This window comes from Corapipo altera, unplaced genomic scaffold (assembly GCF_003945725.1).
Source record: "Corapipo altera isolate COAL_440 unplaced genomic scaffold, ASM394572v1 23, whole genome shotgun sequence".
Taxonomy (NCBI): Eukaryota; Metazoa; Chordata; class Aves; order Passeriformes; family Pipridae; genus Corapipo; species Corapipo altera.
Genome location: NW_020884878.1, coordinates 17521160 through 17541158, shown reverse-complemented (window position 1 = coordinate 17541158; position 19999 = coordinate 17521160). Strand labels below are relative to the sequence as shown.

Below are 19999 nucleotides of genomic sequence, written 5' to 3'. Positions count from 1 at the left end.
GGTTTTGCAGCCTGCTGAGGAAAAGTGCCAGTGCTGGCAGTGTCCCAGAAAGGGACACCTTGAACAGAAAAAACATTTCTACAGCAGCCTTAGCACAGAGCTGCAAATCACCTGGGCCCATTTGTGTAGCCACAGTTAAAAACAGGACCTGCACCTCCTTTTCAAATACCGACATCTGGTTTATGCAGACTTAAGACTGAGATGAATGGAAGGAAATGTTTAAAACAAGACACAGACTGCAAGACAGATGTGAGGTCAAGAATCCCTTGCGAGATGGATCAAGAAGCCCTTTCAAACATCTCATTAGCAGCATGACAGCTGAGAGCAGCCTGACACTGTAACAGCACCCAAGGGTAGCAGCCTGACTTTCCAGCACAGCCAGCTTTCCGTGGCGAGCGCTCAGCTCTGATGGGCACTCCCTCGTGGGAGTGCTGCAGGTCAGGAAGAGTAGCTGCCACTGCAGGTGTCTCTCCGCAACAGAAGCAGCTTTTCTAGATTGCATGTCAAGGCTGTTGCTGTACAAGGGACCTGAGACTGCCAGAAAACAGCTGAGTATCCATCTCGCATGCAAGGTTTCCTCGTTCTGGAGTACATGACTAGAGGGGAACACTGATCTGAGCAAACAAACAGGCTACGGTTTTACACAGTCATTTCAGTATGAAACTTGTGTGTTAGGGTTTTTTGAGAGTTTTTTGGGGGGATAGGTGGGAGAGGGATTGGGAAAGAAGAGAAGGCTTTGGTCTCCCTAATAGGGAAAAGCCTCATTAGCATTAAGAAAAAAAAGCCAAACCCACAATATAGCATTTTTTTTAAAGTCTTTATTATGCAGAACATAGAATATATTTGAATGAATTTTTTTCCCAAGCAGTTTTTTTCTCCAGTGTTTTTTTTTAAACATGCATTGTTACCTTTTTAAAGCCAATGTACCATCCATTTATCTTTTTCCCTGCCCAAAGAGCATCCAAATTCATGTTAATCACGAGTGTAAAAAAAATTAGACATCTGGCATAAAATATTTTGGGGGGAGCCCATTTAAAAATTTTATCTAAAATGTCTTATCTACAAAAAAATCCAATATATATGTACATTATAGCAACACAGAGGCATAAGAATACAGTGCAATTTAAGACGAAGTGCTGTGACTTGGTAATGCTGCCCAGGGCTTGTGGAAATGTGGGCCACCATTGGCTTTGGGGCTGCTAACCTAAAGCCTCAGGCTCCAGCATTCCTCTGTCCTCTCTCAAATAAATGGGTCTGAAATTAACATTGGGAGGCTGGAGATGCATTAAGCTTAATATACCATTAAGGAGTATCAGAAATACTGTCTGAACAGGATGAGTTTTGGCAAAAAAAATGAAATGTTTTACAGTGGAGTGGTCAGATGGTTTGGTGCATGTTTCACCTCACCATGGGTATTTTTGGAACAGCACCAACCCTTGGCATATTCATGTGAGACCTGTTTACCTACTGTTGAAGAAATGAATTTGCTAGCTGCCACTGCTTCTGAAGTCCCCAACCCTCTCAATAAGTCTCCTGCTTTCAGCAGCCCAGGAACAAGTTACCAGTGGAACTACACAGGAACTATATAAGCTACACAGGAACACTAGTGCAGAGAACTGCACTACTTTTGGCTCCCACATACAGACATTTCCTAAACAGCTGCTAGCCAGGGTCACACACAAATTGAGCTCTGAACCTCTCCCTCCCAAGAAAACAGCAGTACATACTGCTTTAACTAAGTATTCTTCCATGGGTTAAAATTCACTGCATTCTTCAAGGTCAGTTTTAATTCAATTCTTCATACCAAGAGTCACAGCTTAAGGCCTTCAACACACACCACAGTTGTCATCTCTTTCACCCGGCCCCTTTTGGGGATATAAACACAACAGCTCCAATGTCTGCACCAAATGCTTCTCTTTTTAGTGAAAGATAAAGCAAAATAGTTCACACAAACACTTAATGTTTGTGCTCTACCTTGAAGTCCAAATCCTTGAACAGGTGAACAACTGCAAGGCTGGGGATGTTTACAGGAATACAAAGCCATCACAATGGCATATGTATGAGTTGTTTTTTTTTTCTTTTCCTTTCTTTTAAAACCATATTCAAGTTACATGGGTCAAATGACTGGTGCTTTTCCCAAACAGTGTTCCACTGCCAGTTGGGTGCCAGGTCCAGCACCAAAGCCAGCTATGCACCTGCTGGAAGGATCACACTAAGCATTCCCAAACAGCTCAGTACTTCTCTAGTGCTAAAACAGACCAGACTGCAGGTATCTCAGATCTCCATGCAGAAGGTGCCACCCACACAGACCATGCCTGACACTTTCATAGGCTGCATATAAACTGTAAAAATAATATATATATATAAGCTGTATAAATTCTGACTGAGCAGAGTATATTGGGATACATCTCCACAAGTTTCCTTCTCTGTAATGCAGCAAGGGGGCTCATGCATAGTGCTCCAGATCCAATGCTGCAAGGTGTTCTCTCAGATGAAGAGTCATGTTCATGCTTTCCTCCAGCCTCTCCTATGATCTCCCTGAATGGATAACACGGCTTCTGAACAAGCAAACAGCTGTAAGCCAAATGCTTTCCAGATGTAAAGAAATTAAAATTTGTATAGAAGGAGAGGATTTACTTGGCATGGAGAGTTTTAGAATGGTGTCCCTTTAGGCACTGAAAGCTGCATTCCCGTTTTAGGCATACTTGTTCCAGTGCCCATGAAAGATCCTTGTACAGCTGAGAGTAAGTAATGCCTGACTACCCCTTTTCTCCACCTCTGCTGTATTGGTCCTTCATCCACACAGCAGACAGTCACTGATTTTATGGGCACACTTCCATTGCCTGCTTTGCGTGAAGGTGCAGCTCTGACAGTGGGTACCACTTCTGCACTCTTAGAGGAAACAGCAAGAGGAGGATGGATGATGCAATCCCCTCACTGAATGACTTCATCACAGTAAGATGTTTGGTCAGCTCACTCCTGAGTCTGCCTAAAGCATAAGCGTGTCACACCAGTAACTCAAGAACCAGAACAGCTCATTAAGGATGCTACTTAGAAAGGAAAATATATAGAAACTACAGAGTTAAATATACCACGTACATACACACACTATACAAAAGTTTGTGTCACACAAAAAACAAAAAAGAAAGCCCTGATTATTTTGACACAAAAAAACTTGGTTTCTTCTTTGCTGAAGAACTACAGAAAAACTATGAATCAAGTTCTTTAAGACAAAGGTCTACTTGGGAAGGCCAGTTTCTAACAAGAAGCACGTCTCTCACTCTTTGCTGATGCTCATTAATAGGAGCTTCTCAGTTTTCTCACGAGTGAAAAAGTATGGCCATTAGCCTTGAAAACAGTTATGGTTCCAAACTCTTCACTCTGCTCACCAGAGGCAAAAACTTGCTTGCTAAGTTCTTCAGAGAGGTACTGGGAAGGTAACTACTGTATGTTTATGTATAAGTTTAGCCAACATACAGTACAGGGCAAAATCCTTTGTTCAAAAGCAGCCTTCATTTTCTTTTGAATTTTGCATCTCTTAAGAAATACCAGGACTCATTTTCAATTAGAATGTCTCTGAAAAGTTGGCAAGGACTGAAGTCTTATTTCCTAAGCAGCTTTTTGTCCTTTGTGATCTCTCAAGATTGGTTCTTTCATTCACTTCTACTGCCAGGAGAAAAAGGAGACAGATTTCTGGTCAGTACATAAGTATCAAAGCAGCAATCCATTTTACGCATACAGTGACAGCACACATGCTGTAGGTTTGCCTAGCACAAACCAGTACTGCTCCTTCCATTGTGGAAGAAGAGTTGGTTTAGTAGATGCAAAAAGCTTTTCCTGGCTTTCATGCTTGGTGAATTACTGACTTAAAAGTGCAAAATCTTGGACTTGTAACTTCTTACTTTTTCAGAAGCAGTTTCAACAGGTACCAAATTTTGGCAAAACAAGTTCTCTTGAATAAAAGGCCTCCAGGGGGGAGTTGCTTCCCAAAAAGGATACAGCAAGGATGAAATGTAACCAAGCAGTTTGCAAATGCTAACTGCCTGAATGATTTCTGAAATGTCTTTGCAATGCAAAATTCAAAGTCATATGCAGACAGTGTGACACAGCAGAAAGATACTAAAAGGCAGAAGCTTGGACACAACTTCCTCAACAAGTACAACTGGAATCCAAATGGACACCACTAATTTTTTAACACTGACAATTTCAGCAGTATTACACAGGAGTTGCCTGTATTAAGAAGATTTGTCCAGCTGCTTTTCTCCCTTCTAAAGACAAGCTGTTCTAAAAGTGAATCCCAGAGACAAGATTAGGACTCGAGACTTGTAGAATCTATGATAACTCACTTCTAACTTAATATATCACAGTTTTCAAATTGACTTGACTACACAGCAAACACACTGTACATTTGTGAATGCTCAAAACAGCTACCTACTGACCCAAGCTTCAAGATGGTCAGTTTTGTCTGCTCTTAAACCATTCCATGATCAAGTTAATAGGATCAGGGCTGAAGTCAGGTCTTCTTGAGCTAACCCCATCTTGTTCCCTACTACAATCCAAAAGAGAAAAAAAAAAGCAATAATTCTTTGAGGTAAAGCTTCTTGAAGTCAGAAAGCAGGTCATCTGCTGGAATGTTAGAGCTAGTCCTGGGCAGAACACAGGTGAGAAAGTAAGCTCAGCTAAATGCAGCTTATCCACTCTGTGGCTGAACAAATGAGACTACTTCATAGCTATCAAAGCTGCACATAAAGACTTCTCGGACTTGTGCACACACTTGGCTCCAGAAGAAGAGCAAATCAACATTAATGGACTAAGACAGAAATAGTTATCTGGACCTATTTTCAAACTGTCAATTTCAGTTTTTCTCATATAATTAAATTTCTGAAATTCAGTGGTAAAAAGAATCAGTGTTTCGAAGTTCCACTACATTCAAATGCAACAAGATCTATAAATGCATGAAGATAGATATTCTATAAAATAGAAGCCAATTCTTCTTTAAATCACCAGATGTATTTGCAGAACTGCTTGGTTCTTGTGGTCAAAGCACTCCTTTCCTGTTAGTTGCAGAGTGAACATAAAAGAACTTTAAAAAAACTAATTTTTTTTTTGCAGCACCATGCAAAGAGCTTAGAGCTGCACTCTACTTTAGCATTATGATGAAGAATCTGTTTCAAAAAATCCCAGTCACCTGCAAAAAGCATCTTGCTAACCCAGACTGAAGAGCTGGCCCAATCCAACTGACACAACGTTAATGTTTTACTATCTTTGTAGGAATCCTACACGACTATGTATAAAATACAGAAACAAGCTATACTGCAACTGACTCCTGTTCAAAATTTTTGGTACCTCTTTGTTGATCCATTCTGTTCACTGAAAGAATTCAAGATGCAAAAACTAAGTAGCAGACCTCCTCTAAGATGTGTTAGAGCAAAGGTGTCTATTTTAAACACAGGGATAGTATGAAACTTGCAAATAGAAATTCCAAACAGCAACTGGCTCAGTGAACACTGATTTAATCAGTGTTGATCAGTAACAGAAACACAAAAGAATAAAGATGTCCAACTAAATGCAATTACAAGGACATTCTTCAGGGAAGTCCTACACAGACATGCAGCTGCCAACAGAGACTTTGCTGTCTGGCTGAATGGAATTACAAGATTCAAGCTGTCCATATGAGCAACAAGGCCAGTGAAGAACACCTCGTATATGACAAGAAGCAGATCACAGTTTCACAGATCTGCATGAAATAAGTGGTTCTCCTAAGTCACCCGTTGTATAGACCTGCTTATTAAGGGGTTTCAGTCTTAAGAAGAAGCTTGAGGATTGCTCTGATTTAATTAAACCCAGGAGCACCCTTCTAGAACTTAGCAGTGACTTGTTCACAATTTTAAAAGAATTATAAAGCAAAAGAAATTAACCTGAAGATAAGAAAGCAACACATGCAAAATCCACATTTTTCCTTTTTTTAAAGAGAAGTATGCCAGAAGACAAAACACAACCCATTAAAAAACCCAAAACAACCCAAACAAAACCCTTCTCCATCACTTACCCTATATCAAGGGGACAATTAGTGTCCAAACCAGGAGACAATCTGGTATCCATATTGGGAAGAAAAAGAGCCTAGAGTTCCAGAATTCCTTCTGCCTGTGGCTTACAAAACTAAATAATGTTTGGGAACAATGGTCTTGTCAGTGACATGTCAGCAACACATTTATTTTAAAAAGGCTAAATTCAAGTTTTAAACAGAAGTAACTGCAAATGAAAAAAAAACAACTTTGGTTGATTATGCATCTTGTTAAATATGTCAAAGTTAGCAATCAACAGCTTCTCTAGGAAGTCTCCAAGAACAGACAGGTCAGCTCATTCCTTCCTGGGAAGATCAGACACCTAGCAGTGACACTGGAAATGCTGCCATGCCAGCATCACACATGCTTACAACATCTCAGCCAGCATTTGGGAGGCTAATGGTGCATACAAAGTCTGAACTGATCAGCCACAGCCAACTTGAGTTGCTGTGAATTCATTGAGACAAATAAATAAAAAAAAGCAACAAGAAAAAATAAAGCCAAGCACCTCTAGGGCCAGACCCTGAAGACACAGGAATCAAAGCTTTTTTTTTTAAATCCTCTCCCTATTTACAAAATGCCATTTAGAGCTGATGTGGCCACTTCAGTATTGTGAGGAAATGTCTTTTATGCTAAGCAGTCATAAGTGTGTTGTTCACGGATGCTGTGGCCTGTGTGCCACGGAGTGTCCCATGGGCTGTGTCCCTCCCACCGAGGCACATGGAGGGGCTTCAGTCTTCTGTTTCTTCATATGTTGTCTCGTCAAACGGCCGGTCCAAGAGAGGTACCAAACGGCGACGGGAATATTTCAGTTGCAAAAGGTCCCCAACTTCATTGATTTCTTTTAAAGCCTGACAAGGAGACCACAGTAGATCAGCAGAGGAGACAGATACAAGTACATTATCAACACATCTTTCTGTTTGCATGCCTGCAGACTACTCTGACAGCCATTTTACTTCAGATTTTACTGTGCTAGAAGCCGGTAACCTCAGAAGTGCATAGGATTTCTTTTTGATTTTGGCATTCAGGAGTTTTGAGACAAAGTCAACAGCACTGGTCACTTAACTGAGACTGCCTATGCATCCACTTGACTACTCCCCTTCCAAAGAAGGATCATAATATCCAGCAAACCCCATGACTATTCATAAACAGAAAAAAGGAGAATAATATTCCTTCCTTCCTGGAGGTAATGAAGCTGAAGCAGAAAAAAATGTACATGGAGGTTTAACTCATTCATCATTCAGTATGAAAACAACATATGTGTTAGCATACCACCTCTGATCTACTGTATTTTTTAAATTGCAAGATAAGCAAAAGGCAAATTGCAATAGCAAGCTAACAAGTTCTATAGATGCATTTGTTATATCTACATTTGGTTAATTTGCATTGTCCATATACAACTAGTGATGCAAGCTCTGTACCGTAAACATGACATGGGAGATTTGGCCAGACAATCCAAGGAATGAAAAAAACAGTCATTCTGGGTAGGACCCCAAGCATTTTCTCCCTAGAAAGCAAGTCCCACTAACAGAGGTTGCCACAAAGGCCACACTTAGGCTACTGATGGTCCAGAACACTGCTAGTGAATTAGCACAAACTTTTGCCGTTTTGCCCTGAATTCAAATGTTATGAAGTTTACCAGAGATCAAACATCTGCCAGCATCAGAAATGAGGAAAGTCCTGGCTCAGCTAATCATGCTTCCATTATGTTGCAATCTCTTTGATAAGACACTGGTTCACAACAGGGTCTCTTAAAAGTCAAACCATAAACTTCATTTCTCTACAGAACACTCCTGGAGCAAGGTACAAAATAAATGACTTGCTGCAGACAAATCTGCAACAGTATGTCATGCTAATTATTTTATATAGGCAAGTAACAAAGAAATGAGATCAGAAGATTACGTTCAAGCCCAATGTGCTTTTTAATTCAAAGGCTGGCATCCTTCACCCCCTTGAATTGTAAATTTATTAAGATAGGTACATTCAGCATTCCTTCAGAATGTCACTAATTCAACATTAATGTTCCAGTTTTAACATGTTCTGGGTCAAATGCTTGTCTCTTGAGGATAGTTGGCAGACGGGGGTTAATATCCCTACATGCTTTTTTCTTTTTGGACGGATAGTTCAAGTTTTTGTTTCTTTAAACAATGGCCCTTCATGCTTGTTATATCTGGCAGCAAAAACCTCTCCACTCTAAAATCTGGGGGAACGACAAACCCAGAAGTTGGACCTCGGTAAAAACAAAACAAAACAGAAGTGTGGGCACAGTCTGCCAGAGTTTTAAGTAAATATCCCATATGGAAGCAATTTAAAGCTGAATTTCTGTTGAAAGACTATGTTAACTGTTATTCTTGAATGCAGATTTAGGATTTTATTAATTTAAAACAAAAAGGGCCATGTGACCAGCAAAGACTCAAAGGAAATGGCATTGGTGTACTCTGACTTTAGGAGAGTGTAATATATTTTTCATCATTGAAAAGAAAGCACCAGCCCACAGGGATACAGGTTATGAGGGACTTCACTCTGATCCTAGGCCAAATATTTTCAGGCAAGGAAGTTTTATTTACATAAAACACTTAAAATTGTAACTAAGAACTGTTTCCCATCATGTGGGTTTAATTAATAAGAACAAGGAAGTATCACAAATATCAGCATTTGCAAGACAAGCTTCTCTTCCCTGTGCTTCAAACTCAGATAAATTTTGTTTAGAAAAAATGCTGTAAGAGCCCTAATTAGCACCCACGCATACACAGATGGGCTATCAAGTTGTCCTCTCTGCTGAGCTGAAGCTCTCTGTCAGCTCTCCCCAAATCCATTCACTTTAGTTCTTTCTCCTCCTGGATATTGTTGCCACAGTTCAGCAGAGGGATTAGATCTGAGAGCTGCCTAAATGATTAGCTGCCTGAAATCAATCGTTTTTCACTGTATCACAAGAAAACACAACACAAATTCACTGACATGAAGACTTGCTCCTTATTAACTCCTCTCATCAATGTTCTGGGTTCAAAGCATGCAGCTATTTTGAACCTTAAAGTGGGTTACGCTAACTTGGAACAAAGCCTGCACATACTGAGCTGAATCAGGATTTCTTCATTCACTTCAAAATTCACACCTCATTTTCCTCTGGATTAATTTTTTGGGTAGACAAACCTTAATATATTGAACAAGCATTTCGTCAGTTTAGAGGATTTAACACTTACAGAGGTACTCTAGGAATTAATCTTATGTTAAAAGCACGAAACTTGAAATATTTTCTGGAAAATGCAGACAGACTTGTAAGTGAATTGACAGGAGAAAAGGTTTTTTAAGCAGAGTAATAAAAGTTACAGATAGGTTTTGGAAGCATGTGTAGTACTTATACATACTCTGCAAAAGCAGCTTGTTAAAGTAAAGGCTCAAGCTAGTCACTAAAGGAGAAGACCAAGAACCTAATCAACAGCAAGACTGCATGATTGCACAACTGCCCAGGTAGTGCCAGCGTATCAAGTTTGTACAGTTTCAGTTTTAGCTCAGTTTGCAGCAATATGATTTCAGAGACTTCAGTTTTCTTTCTTTTCCTTCCTCCCACATCCTACCCATTCATCCCCACTCCATGTCCACCTGTCCAGAAGTTACTGCTCCCTCATTTGTGTCAATGCACTCAGTTCTATTATCGTACTATTCATTTTATAAAGAGTGAAAGGAAGAGAAGGAGAGGGCCTTCTCCAAACATACTGGTTCAAAATTTTTATTTGGAACAGAAACAACTGAATTCGGACAATTAAGGGAAGAGCAGCAGGACAAGTAGCTGGGAAGGAACTTCTTAAGCAGTCTGTTGCTGGAGTGTCACGTTAGAGAATCTCTCAGGTCTTACAAGGCAGAAACAATTGAGAAGCAGCAAGTACAGCACTAGAGATACATGGCAGGTTGTTTAATACTATTCAACAACACTAAACATATATTACCAAACTGCACACACACCACTCACTGCCTTACTAATTTTCGTAACAAAAACGAAATACAAAAAGCATGCCATTTTAAGCTGTTGATTTGGAAGTTCTGCAGCAGTGAAGTGTGAAAAGGTTGAATCTATTTTTTTTACAAGACATTAGTAAATACCTGTTTGTATGTCCCATTTGCTGTTTATATATTGAAGTGTTACCTACCTGATCATATTTGGGCATGATTTCCCCTCTCTAACTCTATGATGACTACTCCCAATCTCCTTCTGGTCCACAAAATGTTCAAAAATACTTTCAAGGATTTTTTTCTCCACAATTTTCTCAAGATCAAGGTGAGGTTTCTCAACCTGCAGTTCCTCAGATCACACTTTTTATCCTTCTTGAAGAGAGTAGTGACATTTGCTGTCTTCCAAACCTCCGGAACCTCCCTCAGTCACCATGACCTCCCACCAAAGATGATAATCAAGAGTGGCCTTGCAGTCAGCTCCCTCAACACTTGTGGGTCCACCCCATCAGTTCCCATGGACCTGTGCATGTTCAGTTTGTTTAAATATTCCTTTATTGGAGCCTCCTTCACACTAAAGGTAAGTCTTCACTGCTCCATACTTTTCCACTGATCTTACGGTCCCAGGATTCCCGAGTCAAGCCTCACAAGTAGACTGTGACAACAAAGGCACCGAGTACCCTCATCTCTTGCATGTCATTTGTCACCTGATTCCCTTTGCTATTCAGCAGTAGCCCCCCATATTTTCTCTACTCTTCCTTTTGCTACTAATATCCCCATAAAAGCCCTGCCTGCTGCATTTCATGTCCTTTGACAGACTGAGTTCCAGGTGGGCTTTGGCTTTCCTGACCCCAATCCCTGCATGCTCAGAACTCTTGTCTCTATTCCTCCTGGGTCATCTGTTCCTGCCTGCACCTCCTTCTTATATGCTTCCATTACATGTTTTTGTTGGTTGTTGATCCATGCAGGCTTCCCACATTCACTCTCCTGCAAGTCAGGATGGATCATTCTTCAGGGGAGAAGGGAGGAGGAAAAAATCAATTAGCTGTCCTGGACACCTCCTCTCTTTGAGGCTGTATCCTATGGGATTCTTTCAAGTAGGTCTCTGAACAGGACAGAGTCTACTCTCATGAAGTCTAAGTTCATGACTCACCCTAGTTTAGGTTCTGAGTCACAGACCCTCAAAGTGGGGAAAAAACCACAATGCAGAACTTCGACAGTGCCTAATACATGCCATGTCCATCAAAGAAGATTATTCAGAAGACTTAAGAGTGAATGTAGCTACCACTCCAAAACATACTAAGAATAGTCAGGCTTATTCATATAATCCTTTTTCAACTCTATTAGTCAGAGAATAACTGCTATCCTTACTTTTTAAGGCAGCATCTCCTAACTGTGATGCAGGCCTCCTCAGAGAGGACCTCCATCCCTCTGGAACATGCTTACTGCAGGTAGGAGTCAGTAAGGCATTGCACGTGGCACAGACTCATTAGGACAAGATTATTTTAGATAAAAGTGCTCAGAAGCTGTAAAGAAGAACTGGAGTAATCTTTGGAATAAAAATTTTCACTAGTAATCACGTGCTTCCTTCTGAAAAGAATATAAATGTTTTGGAGGTTTTCAGGTTGTTTTTTTTTTCTTCTTACCATTAGCATCTAGGGTCAGTAAAAGTAGAATTTTTTCCTTCTAAAAGATTCAGTGCAAAGTAGAGCCTCTTAAGAGGGGAAAAAGCATTGTCTCACAGGAATGAGACTGTCACCTTCACATAATCTAAAATAGAAAAGGAAAAGTCCTGAGATTTACTGTAGGCAACCATTCTGCACTGTTGAAGCAAGGAAAGAGAGATGGAGTCATGGCCAGGTCTATTACAAAAGACTTTGGAGATTAGGTTCAACTAGTTTGTGTACCAAACATTGAACCAGTGCACAAAAAACAGACAGTTGTTGTATCTGTTTATAGCAGGCATGAGCAAAAGGAAGAGGAGACACTTACTGTATCAAGCATCTCTTTGGTATGAGCTGCAGACAAACAGAATCTGGCTCTGGACTCGATGATGGGAGTGGCCGGGAAGCCCACAACCACAACACCGATGTTCCGCTTCAGCATCTCACGTCCAAACGCACTGCCAGAGAGAACAAGATCGTCGCAATTATTCCACTGGCAGCAAAGCCAGAGCATGAAGGTCTCAGTGTGTTAATGCATACAAGCCTTTGCTGAAGCAAGCCTGTAACAACACAATTTGGACCTTCCGGTGCTTTCTTTTAGAGGCAGAATGCCTGCTCACAAAAGCCTTTTTTTAATTCACTCCCAAGAGGTGGTCCTTCTCAAAAGGTTTCACTGTATTAAGTTCCAACAAAGCTGAAAGATTATACGTGGCAGAGACTGGTCTTATAGCAGGCTGTTTCTAAATGGATTTGTAACTTAAGCTTGGAAATCTTTCCGATAGGAAACAGGGACTTTAGCTCAGATGTTTGACTATATAAGGAATCCCTCACGCTGCAATGCTCCAAAGCAGATGTTTCTGCAGTTTCAAGATGTTTTGTTATCGCCAATTGAACTTGATTAAAGTACATTAATGTGTCATAGAATGTACCACTTTTTAAGAGCCTGTCATGGGAACCATTGAATCACCACAGTAAACTGTGGAATCATCTAATATGATAACAAATATTTCAAAGAAAGGTGCAAAAATCTCATACAACTGTCACACTATTTTACTGAACTATCTTCAGTAAAATATATTCTTAAAGAGATTAAAGAAATTAGTGGCTGTGAGTTATGCTATGAGAGGCACAAAGATATTGATCCTTTCTGTAATGGCAGTGCAATTCTGGGTGTTTCTACAGGCCACAGGAAATGGTTAATCTGTTTTGAACTGACCTTGTTGTGAGAAGTAGCAATGAACTTAAGAGGCTTATAAGGATGTATAAAAATAACATTCTTTTACTAGGTTGTTAAATTTTCTGCCACAACTATTTTCCTTATGAATAGGTGCATCCTGATACGCTTCATTTTGTAGCCATTTAGTACCCTCAAACTATTGTAAAAACAGACTACAAGGGACAAAGAAAGGATCAAGTAAACCTGATGCAGATCCTAAGGGCCAACTCTTGTCAGGGCTCTTTGTTCTTGCTCATTTCAAGTTAGTGGTCCAACTGCTCAGCTAATCAACATTTCCATCAACATTTCCAGGGAGAAGATTGTACTGACTGGTAGAGCAGCTGGGCAGTGGAAACAGTATGCCTCTGTGTGCTGGATGGTGCACACTGCAGACTGGCAAGGCCTGTAAAGGTAACAGGACTTTCAAACTGTGTTACACTGAAAAGGGTGGAGAAAGACTTTATCTGCCTTCGTGCAGAGTGCTAGATGATGCTTGTTCTGTCACAGAACCAAAGTGCTTAGCCAGACTGAAGCCTAGCTGAGCTAGTAAAGCACTAGAGATGTTCAGTAAGGCTTAAAATGAAACTAGGCTTTCCAAATTTGAAAGTGTTGATTGAGTACTGCATTATATAGACAGTGAAAAGCAGTGGTCAAAGCCAAGCTGTCCTTGAAATCAGGTTCATGTTTATGTTGCAAAAAATTTTAATATATACATTATATCCTCCTTGCAGAATTTTAGCCTTAATTATATGCAAGGCACCCCACAATTGCATAAGTATTTATAAAGCTATGTGCTCCAGTTGAACTAGTATTTACAATACTAATACCTGACTGATTAAATCCAGACCTCTTAAAAACTTGGGATTCATTAAATACATGTTCTTGTGTCCAGTCATGTCTTGTTCCCCCTGCTTTTCCTTTTTTTTAATTTTCAAAGTTCATCTCTGGAAATGTTGGCTGCTTCTGATCCAGGAGCTGGTTGAAAGACTTCCTCCAGTAACTTTTAACGTTAATTTCCATTCAGTTTCAACTCCTCTTTAGCACATTTATACACTTTACATATAAACAGAATGGCAACACACCCACCCCCAAACCTTTAAAACATGAATCCTAGTGGCAAAATTGCTTCCTCAAAGTGCTTCCTTGCTGCCCCAAGCTACAAGCCTTGATTTTCTCAAGTTCACTTCTATAGGATGTTTCCATATTTCATGACTCAGTAATGATCATAAAAGCAGAAATCAAACCAGTCTGTTCTTATATTTAGAAAACAATATTGTACCATCCTGGCTTTAAAAAAGACAGATAAACCTACCCAATTTTTGCTGGCATGTACAGCATCAGAGGCACAACAGGGGAATCTTCATTTCCATAGATGATAAAGCCCATCTCTTTCAGTCGTCTCCTGAAATATCTTGTGTTCTCTGCTAGTTGCTGCACACGTGCTCTCCCTAGAAAAGAAATTAGGGTAAGACTGAACTCAATTGTCAAAAGTCATGTGCATAACTGCAACACAAGACCTCCAGCTAAAATATAAAATATGAATGTGCCACCTGTGTTTATGGAAGCATTAAATACAAATGCAAATTGGAATTTGAAGGTTTTTTTCCCCTCATGTAATCAAGATTGATCATGCATTTTCTGACAAGTCTATAGCTGAATGGACTAGGACAGGCACAACCATCAAGCCCAAGCATTCCCTAGTTTTCTATATCAGGTTTTCAATCAAGAGGTACCTAACAAAACAAGGCAGTTAGCTGCTTTTAAACAAGATTAAAAATTTTCTCAAAATTCACTAGTAACTGCATCTTGAAGAAGAATTTGCTTACACTTTGAATAATTAATGGAAACGTATTGAATCAGCTGGGGCTGTTCACCAAATTTTATCCTGCTTGTCTGTATTAATATAAATTACTACTTTCCTCTTTAGATCTCCTTGCTGAACTGATCATGTGGTTGCTCCCTAACCTTTTTCACTTAAAATGAGCTGGGTTTAAATTAAACCAATTACTTCTGATAATCCAGCTCACTTCACATAACTGGCAGCAGCTGATTTATCATGTATTCAACAAATTCTGTATGGATTTTTTTGACATTTGTCAAAATTAGTACACAGGACATTAGACAGTATAATTGAAATATTCCAGCTGTTCAGATATGCATAGAACAACCTGTTCATCATTTAATTAAATTCTAGCCTAACACAGTGTACTACATTCCTGTTCTACCCAGAAAAAGGTTTGTACCATCTCACCTAAGCAGATCATAATGCATTTCTGATCAATTAATACTCTAATGTGCTTAAGAGATTAAGCACTATGCCATTGATGAGACTATAATAAGTAACACTTATAATTACTTGTCTCTGACCCACAGAATATATTTCTGGATAACCAATTATCCAAATAGTGCCTTGTCCAGACGGGTGATTCATATACCAAACCTTTAAATGTACAGCAGTGTGGATCTGTTCCACATAGTCAGCTGCTAGATATTAATCATCTTCCTTTAAAGTTGTAGATAACATAAGGTGATTAACTAAAAGGAACGTTAGGTCTCAAAGAAACATCCAACACCCACAATATCTCTGCTCCAGGCCAGAACAAATGTAATTTTAAGAACTTATATGGTATTTGTTGCCGAGAGTATCAGACATTCCACCCACAACCAGGCAATCAAAGGCAAAATCCCATCAAAGGCATAAGAAAAAAGGATGAAACCTGTTAAGTTTGCAAAACTTGGCCTATCATTAGTGGGTAGGAGCTGGTATTTATTTAAGACATCTCTTCTTCTCCATTAGAGTATTATTTCTTAATCTTCTCTCCCCCCAGACTTTCTGCAGAAGCTTAATTCGTCTTCCCCAAAAAGCAGTAAGATTTCAGTGAAACACAAAGGTATCTTGAGCTTATGAAACTAAATTTTTAATTGGTTCACATAAGATCATATCCTCTACTAGAGACTCAGCTTTCTCTTATGTTTTCAGACCAATTATTTGGTTATTTTAAATACCTCAGACTACAAAATGAAGTTGAAAAAAAAAAAAAAACAACCCAGTCAAATTAGAAGAAACAGGCCTACTGCAAGAGACTAACAATAGTGGGCCAAAAGCCACTACTTGCGTTTCTAACATTGAGGTAGTCAATAAATACACAAGTGTCCACAGCAAACTACATGCAGAAAAAAGCCACTTTGGTACCTTCTAAGAAAGCTGCATCTGCACATCTACACAGAAATGCATCAATTTCTGTCATTTCAGGTAAGTGATGTATAATCAGCCCTTCTCCCATGACAAGGAATGCAGCTTTTGCCATACATACATTTTCTCCAAGTTCCCATAAAGCATGGTTTACAGTGCTTTAAGCAGAAGGAACTTCATCACTTTTATGGTTTTCCCCTCTACACATTCACACCCTTTTCTATGTTGTTGGGAGCCTTCCAAATAAAGATTAAAGAGCAATCTTAATTTGTAGTTGGCAACTGCTTCACTAAGTCTTCCCTAAACTCCTTCCAATAAAAAGAGGTTATGATTCTAGGTTTGTCCTTATAGATTGAAGAGTGCTTTGAGATGCAAACAAGTTTCATGCACAAGTCTTTCAGTTCTCTACAGAGATGTAATCACCTATTACAGCAACTGACAGATTTGGAAAACGCTTGCCTTTTTCAGCTTTGCGAGTCTCAAAAGTCTGCCAGATTTTACTTCACTTTAGAACCATCAGGCAATTTACTGAAATTATTACTTCTCTAAAAACTTTTCACCGTGGCTACAATAATATTACCAAGAACTTGAAAATATATTCAGTGGCGTCTTCTCACTACCCACCCCATGACATTACCATCTGAAGAGAACTGTAGCTGTGGTGAAGCAAACCACTGGGAATCAAACAGGAATTGAGCACAGGTTCCTTGTCCTGATTGCCTTTCTCCCTGCATCCATGCATTTTGTGCAACTACTCTTCTCTGCACTTCAACATATTTAGTGTCCTATTCTATATAAAATCCTGCACTCAAAGAGTGATGCCACATGCTAATTGAATAGGGTTTGCAATATGATGCAACAAGCATATACCCAGTGTTCAGCTCTGTTAACATTTGCTGGTTCAGCCCCACTGGTACACACTAGTGTAGCGGGCTGTTAACTGCTACTACAGTTCTACCATGTTTTCTGGGACCACAAAGACAAACCAAGCAGTGCCTGGAGACAGCAGCTGCTAATCTCACTTGTAGCCAAACAGTGCTTGAGCATTCAGAGAGGGCCTCAAAGTCCCTTCTCAGCGCAAGCATCTTCTGAAGCTCAGAGCTCAGTCCAGGTCTGCTCAACTGTAGGCCTAAAAAAATTTGCAGGACTGCAGCAATTCTCCAGAAGCCAGCTTTTTTGGCAGTATGCAGCTTCAGTTTTAAGACCATGGAAAAAAAAAAGGCCAGATCAGACACCACTCTGCCAATTGTTCTTGCATAGGAGTTGTGCAATAATTCTGGTAACAGCCTTTCATCTAGGAAACTGGAATGTGATGACCTTCAGGGAGAGAAAGAAGGGGGGAAGAAAGGGATGATTACTGGAACTGAGTTCTTCAAAAGGCTAAAAAACTAGAACTGCTTATCAGATCAACTGATCTCAAGTCCCTCATGGGTCCTGTAAATGGCTTAAACTAGCTACTGATAGACCAACACTGGAATTAGAGGATTAACTAATAACTTCTCCTTTACTTCTATACCCTTTCACAAGTTTACTGCAGCCATATCAAGATTACTCTTGCAATTCAGTAAAACACTTCCTGCTTGCAGCAGCCTGGGCATCATTTAGTCTGAAGTGCACATGTATCCCCTAAAGAAAATGGTGCTATCATATCAAAAGTAAAGGTCACAGGCCATCTATAGGGGAGAAACACTCTCCTGTCACAAATATACAAGGCAAGCAATATTCTTTAAAAAATGCAGATAACATCACCCTGAAGAAAAACCCCTCAACACCCTAGAGAAAGCATTTCATTATGAATCTAAAAGCAGAAGATGCATATTCCTTGCAACCCCTGAAAAGTAAATTAGTGTTTCTGTCAGGACAGGTTCCCACAGGCTAAAAGAATGATATTTCACTTGTGAAGGTCTCTGTTTTACAGGTCATACTGCTCAGAAAAACAAAAGTTATAGTGAAAACAGGATGCAGAGAAGGCAGAGTTATTGAATGTCTTCTTTGCATTGGTCTTCACTGACAACACCAGCCCTCAGGAACCTTTGACTCTGTCTTAGTTTAGTGACAATATATTTGGAAGGTGAGATGAACCCTCCTTTTTTATTATTTCCCTCCCTTCGGTATAAATAAAGTTAAAAATTATGAGGAGTGTGAATGAAGACGGGAAAATAACAATTTCACTAAATAGGGAAAGAAAGAAAGAAAGAAAGAAAGAAAGAAAGAAACAGAAATAGCAGAAAATATTACCTAGCTGCCCCCTTCCCCTCTGGGTTAAAACAAAACCTGGAAGGGTATTTCATCCAAAAAAGTCTTATGTTGCTGAGGTACTGGTGTGGGTTTTGGCATAGCAATCACATGGGTGTGTGGGTGGTGGGGGTGACCCAGTACGGTGCTGGGGCTGGTGGGCTCAGGCCGTGGGGCGGCGGCACTTTGTGTGGATGAGAGAGCAAAATGGCTGCGGTTGAGATGGTGGAGACTCTGGAGAAGGGAATTCCCTAGCTGACAGTGGTAGTGGTTCCCAGCCTATTACACAACAGCTTCAAAAGTGCTCTGAAAAGCAGTGCTACAGTGGTTCCCCTGAGTTTGAGCTTGGTCCGGCAGTGGAGGAATGGCTGAGCACCCTGGGAAAGACTCCAAGAGTCCACAGTCCTCCAGTGGGCAAAAACCAGTACTGAAAGAGCAGTTCTGGCCTGCACCTGCCTTTTATCTCCTGTCTCCTGAGTTCCTGAGATGCTCCACTTCAGGGACCCACCTCTTCTAAGACCCCTGGGGACAGTCTTCCCCCAGTCCAGCTCGGATGGGGGCAGTCCCCACACTCCGAAATTACGTGGTGGTATGAAATACTCATCACTGAAAACCTTCCCGTTTAACTAAACTACAACAGAACCAGAAGACCAGGCAGGGTAAAGGAATATTGTAAGGAAGACTTTCCCTTGGTCAAGGAGGATTGGGTTAGAGAACACCTAGGCAGAGGTGACATCCACAAGACCATGGGCTCTTAACAGGATGCATCCACAAGTGCTGAGAGACCTGGAGGATAACAGAGCAAGGCAGCTCATGATCATCTTTGAAAGGTTATGGAGATCAGGAAAGGTGCCTGAGGACTGGAAGAAAGCAAATGTCACCCTGATCTTGAAAAAGGGCAAGAAGTAGGACCCAGGAAACTACCAGCCATTCAGCCTTACCTCAGTCCCTGGAAAGGTGATGGAGCACCTCATTCTGGAGACCATCTCTATCCACATGAAAGACAAGAAGGTGATCAGGAGTAGTCAGCGTGAATTTATTAAAGGTAAATCATGTTTGACCAACCTGGATAGATACGGGTAGAGAAGTGGATACTGTCTACCTCAACTTTAGCAAGGCTTCTGACACTGTCTCTCACAATATTCTCATACACTAACTCACTCTCATACAGTGTGGACTGGATGAGTGGACAGTGAGTGGATTGAGATCTGGCTGAACAGCAAAGTTTGGAGGGTTGTAGTCAGTGGCAGAGGGTCCAGTTGGAGGCCTGTCACTAGTGGTGTCCCCCAAGGTTCAATACTGGGCACAGCACTGTTTAACCTATTCATCACTAACTTGGATGGAGGGGAAGACACCTCCTCAGCAAGTTCACTGACAACACCAAGCTGGGAGGAGTGGCTGACACCCCAGAGGGCTGTGCAGCCCTGCAGAAGGACCTTGACAGGTTGGAGAGATGGGCAGAGAAGAAATGCCTGAAATTCAAAGGCAAATGCAGGGTCCTCACCAGGGAAAGAATAACCCCAGGCACCAGCACAGGCTGGGGGCCAACCTGCTGGAAAACAACTCTGCAGAGAAGGACCTAGGGGTCCTGGTGGACAACAAGCTGCTCATCATAGCAGTTCATGCCTAAAATAACAGTCGAAATACTTCAAGGATTCTGAGACAACCCTTATTTGCAAAA

General features: G+C 40.6%; 1 protein-coding gene across 1 annotated transcript in view; it reads right to left on the bottom strand.

Moving 5' to 3' along the window:
• Positions 1-798: 798 nt before the first annotated feature.
• The window catches only part of SPTLC2 (serine palmitoyltransferase long chain base subunit 2), a 79690-nt gene continuing 60489 nt past the window's right edge, over positions 799-19999 (bottom strand). The window contains exons 10-12 of the mRNA XM_027638040.1: positions 14203-14338; positions 12003-12132; positions 799-6916 (exon numbers count right to left, since the gene is read on the bottom strand). Coding sequence (XP_027493841.1) covers positions 6797-6916; positions 12003-12132; positions 14203-14338 — 386 coding nt within the window. The 3' untranslated portion in view covers positions 799-6796. The remainder of the gene's footprint in view (positions 6917-12002; positions 12133-14202; positions 14339-19999) is intronic.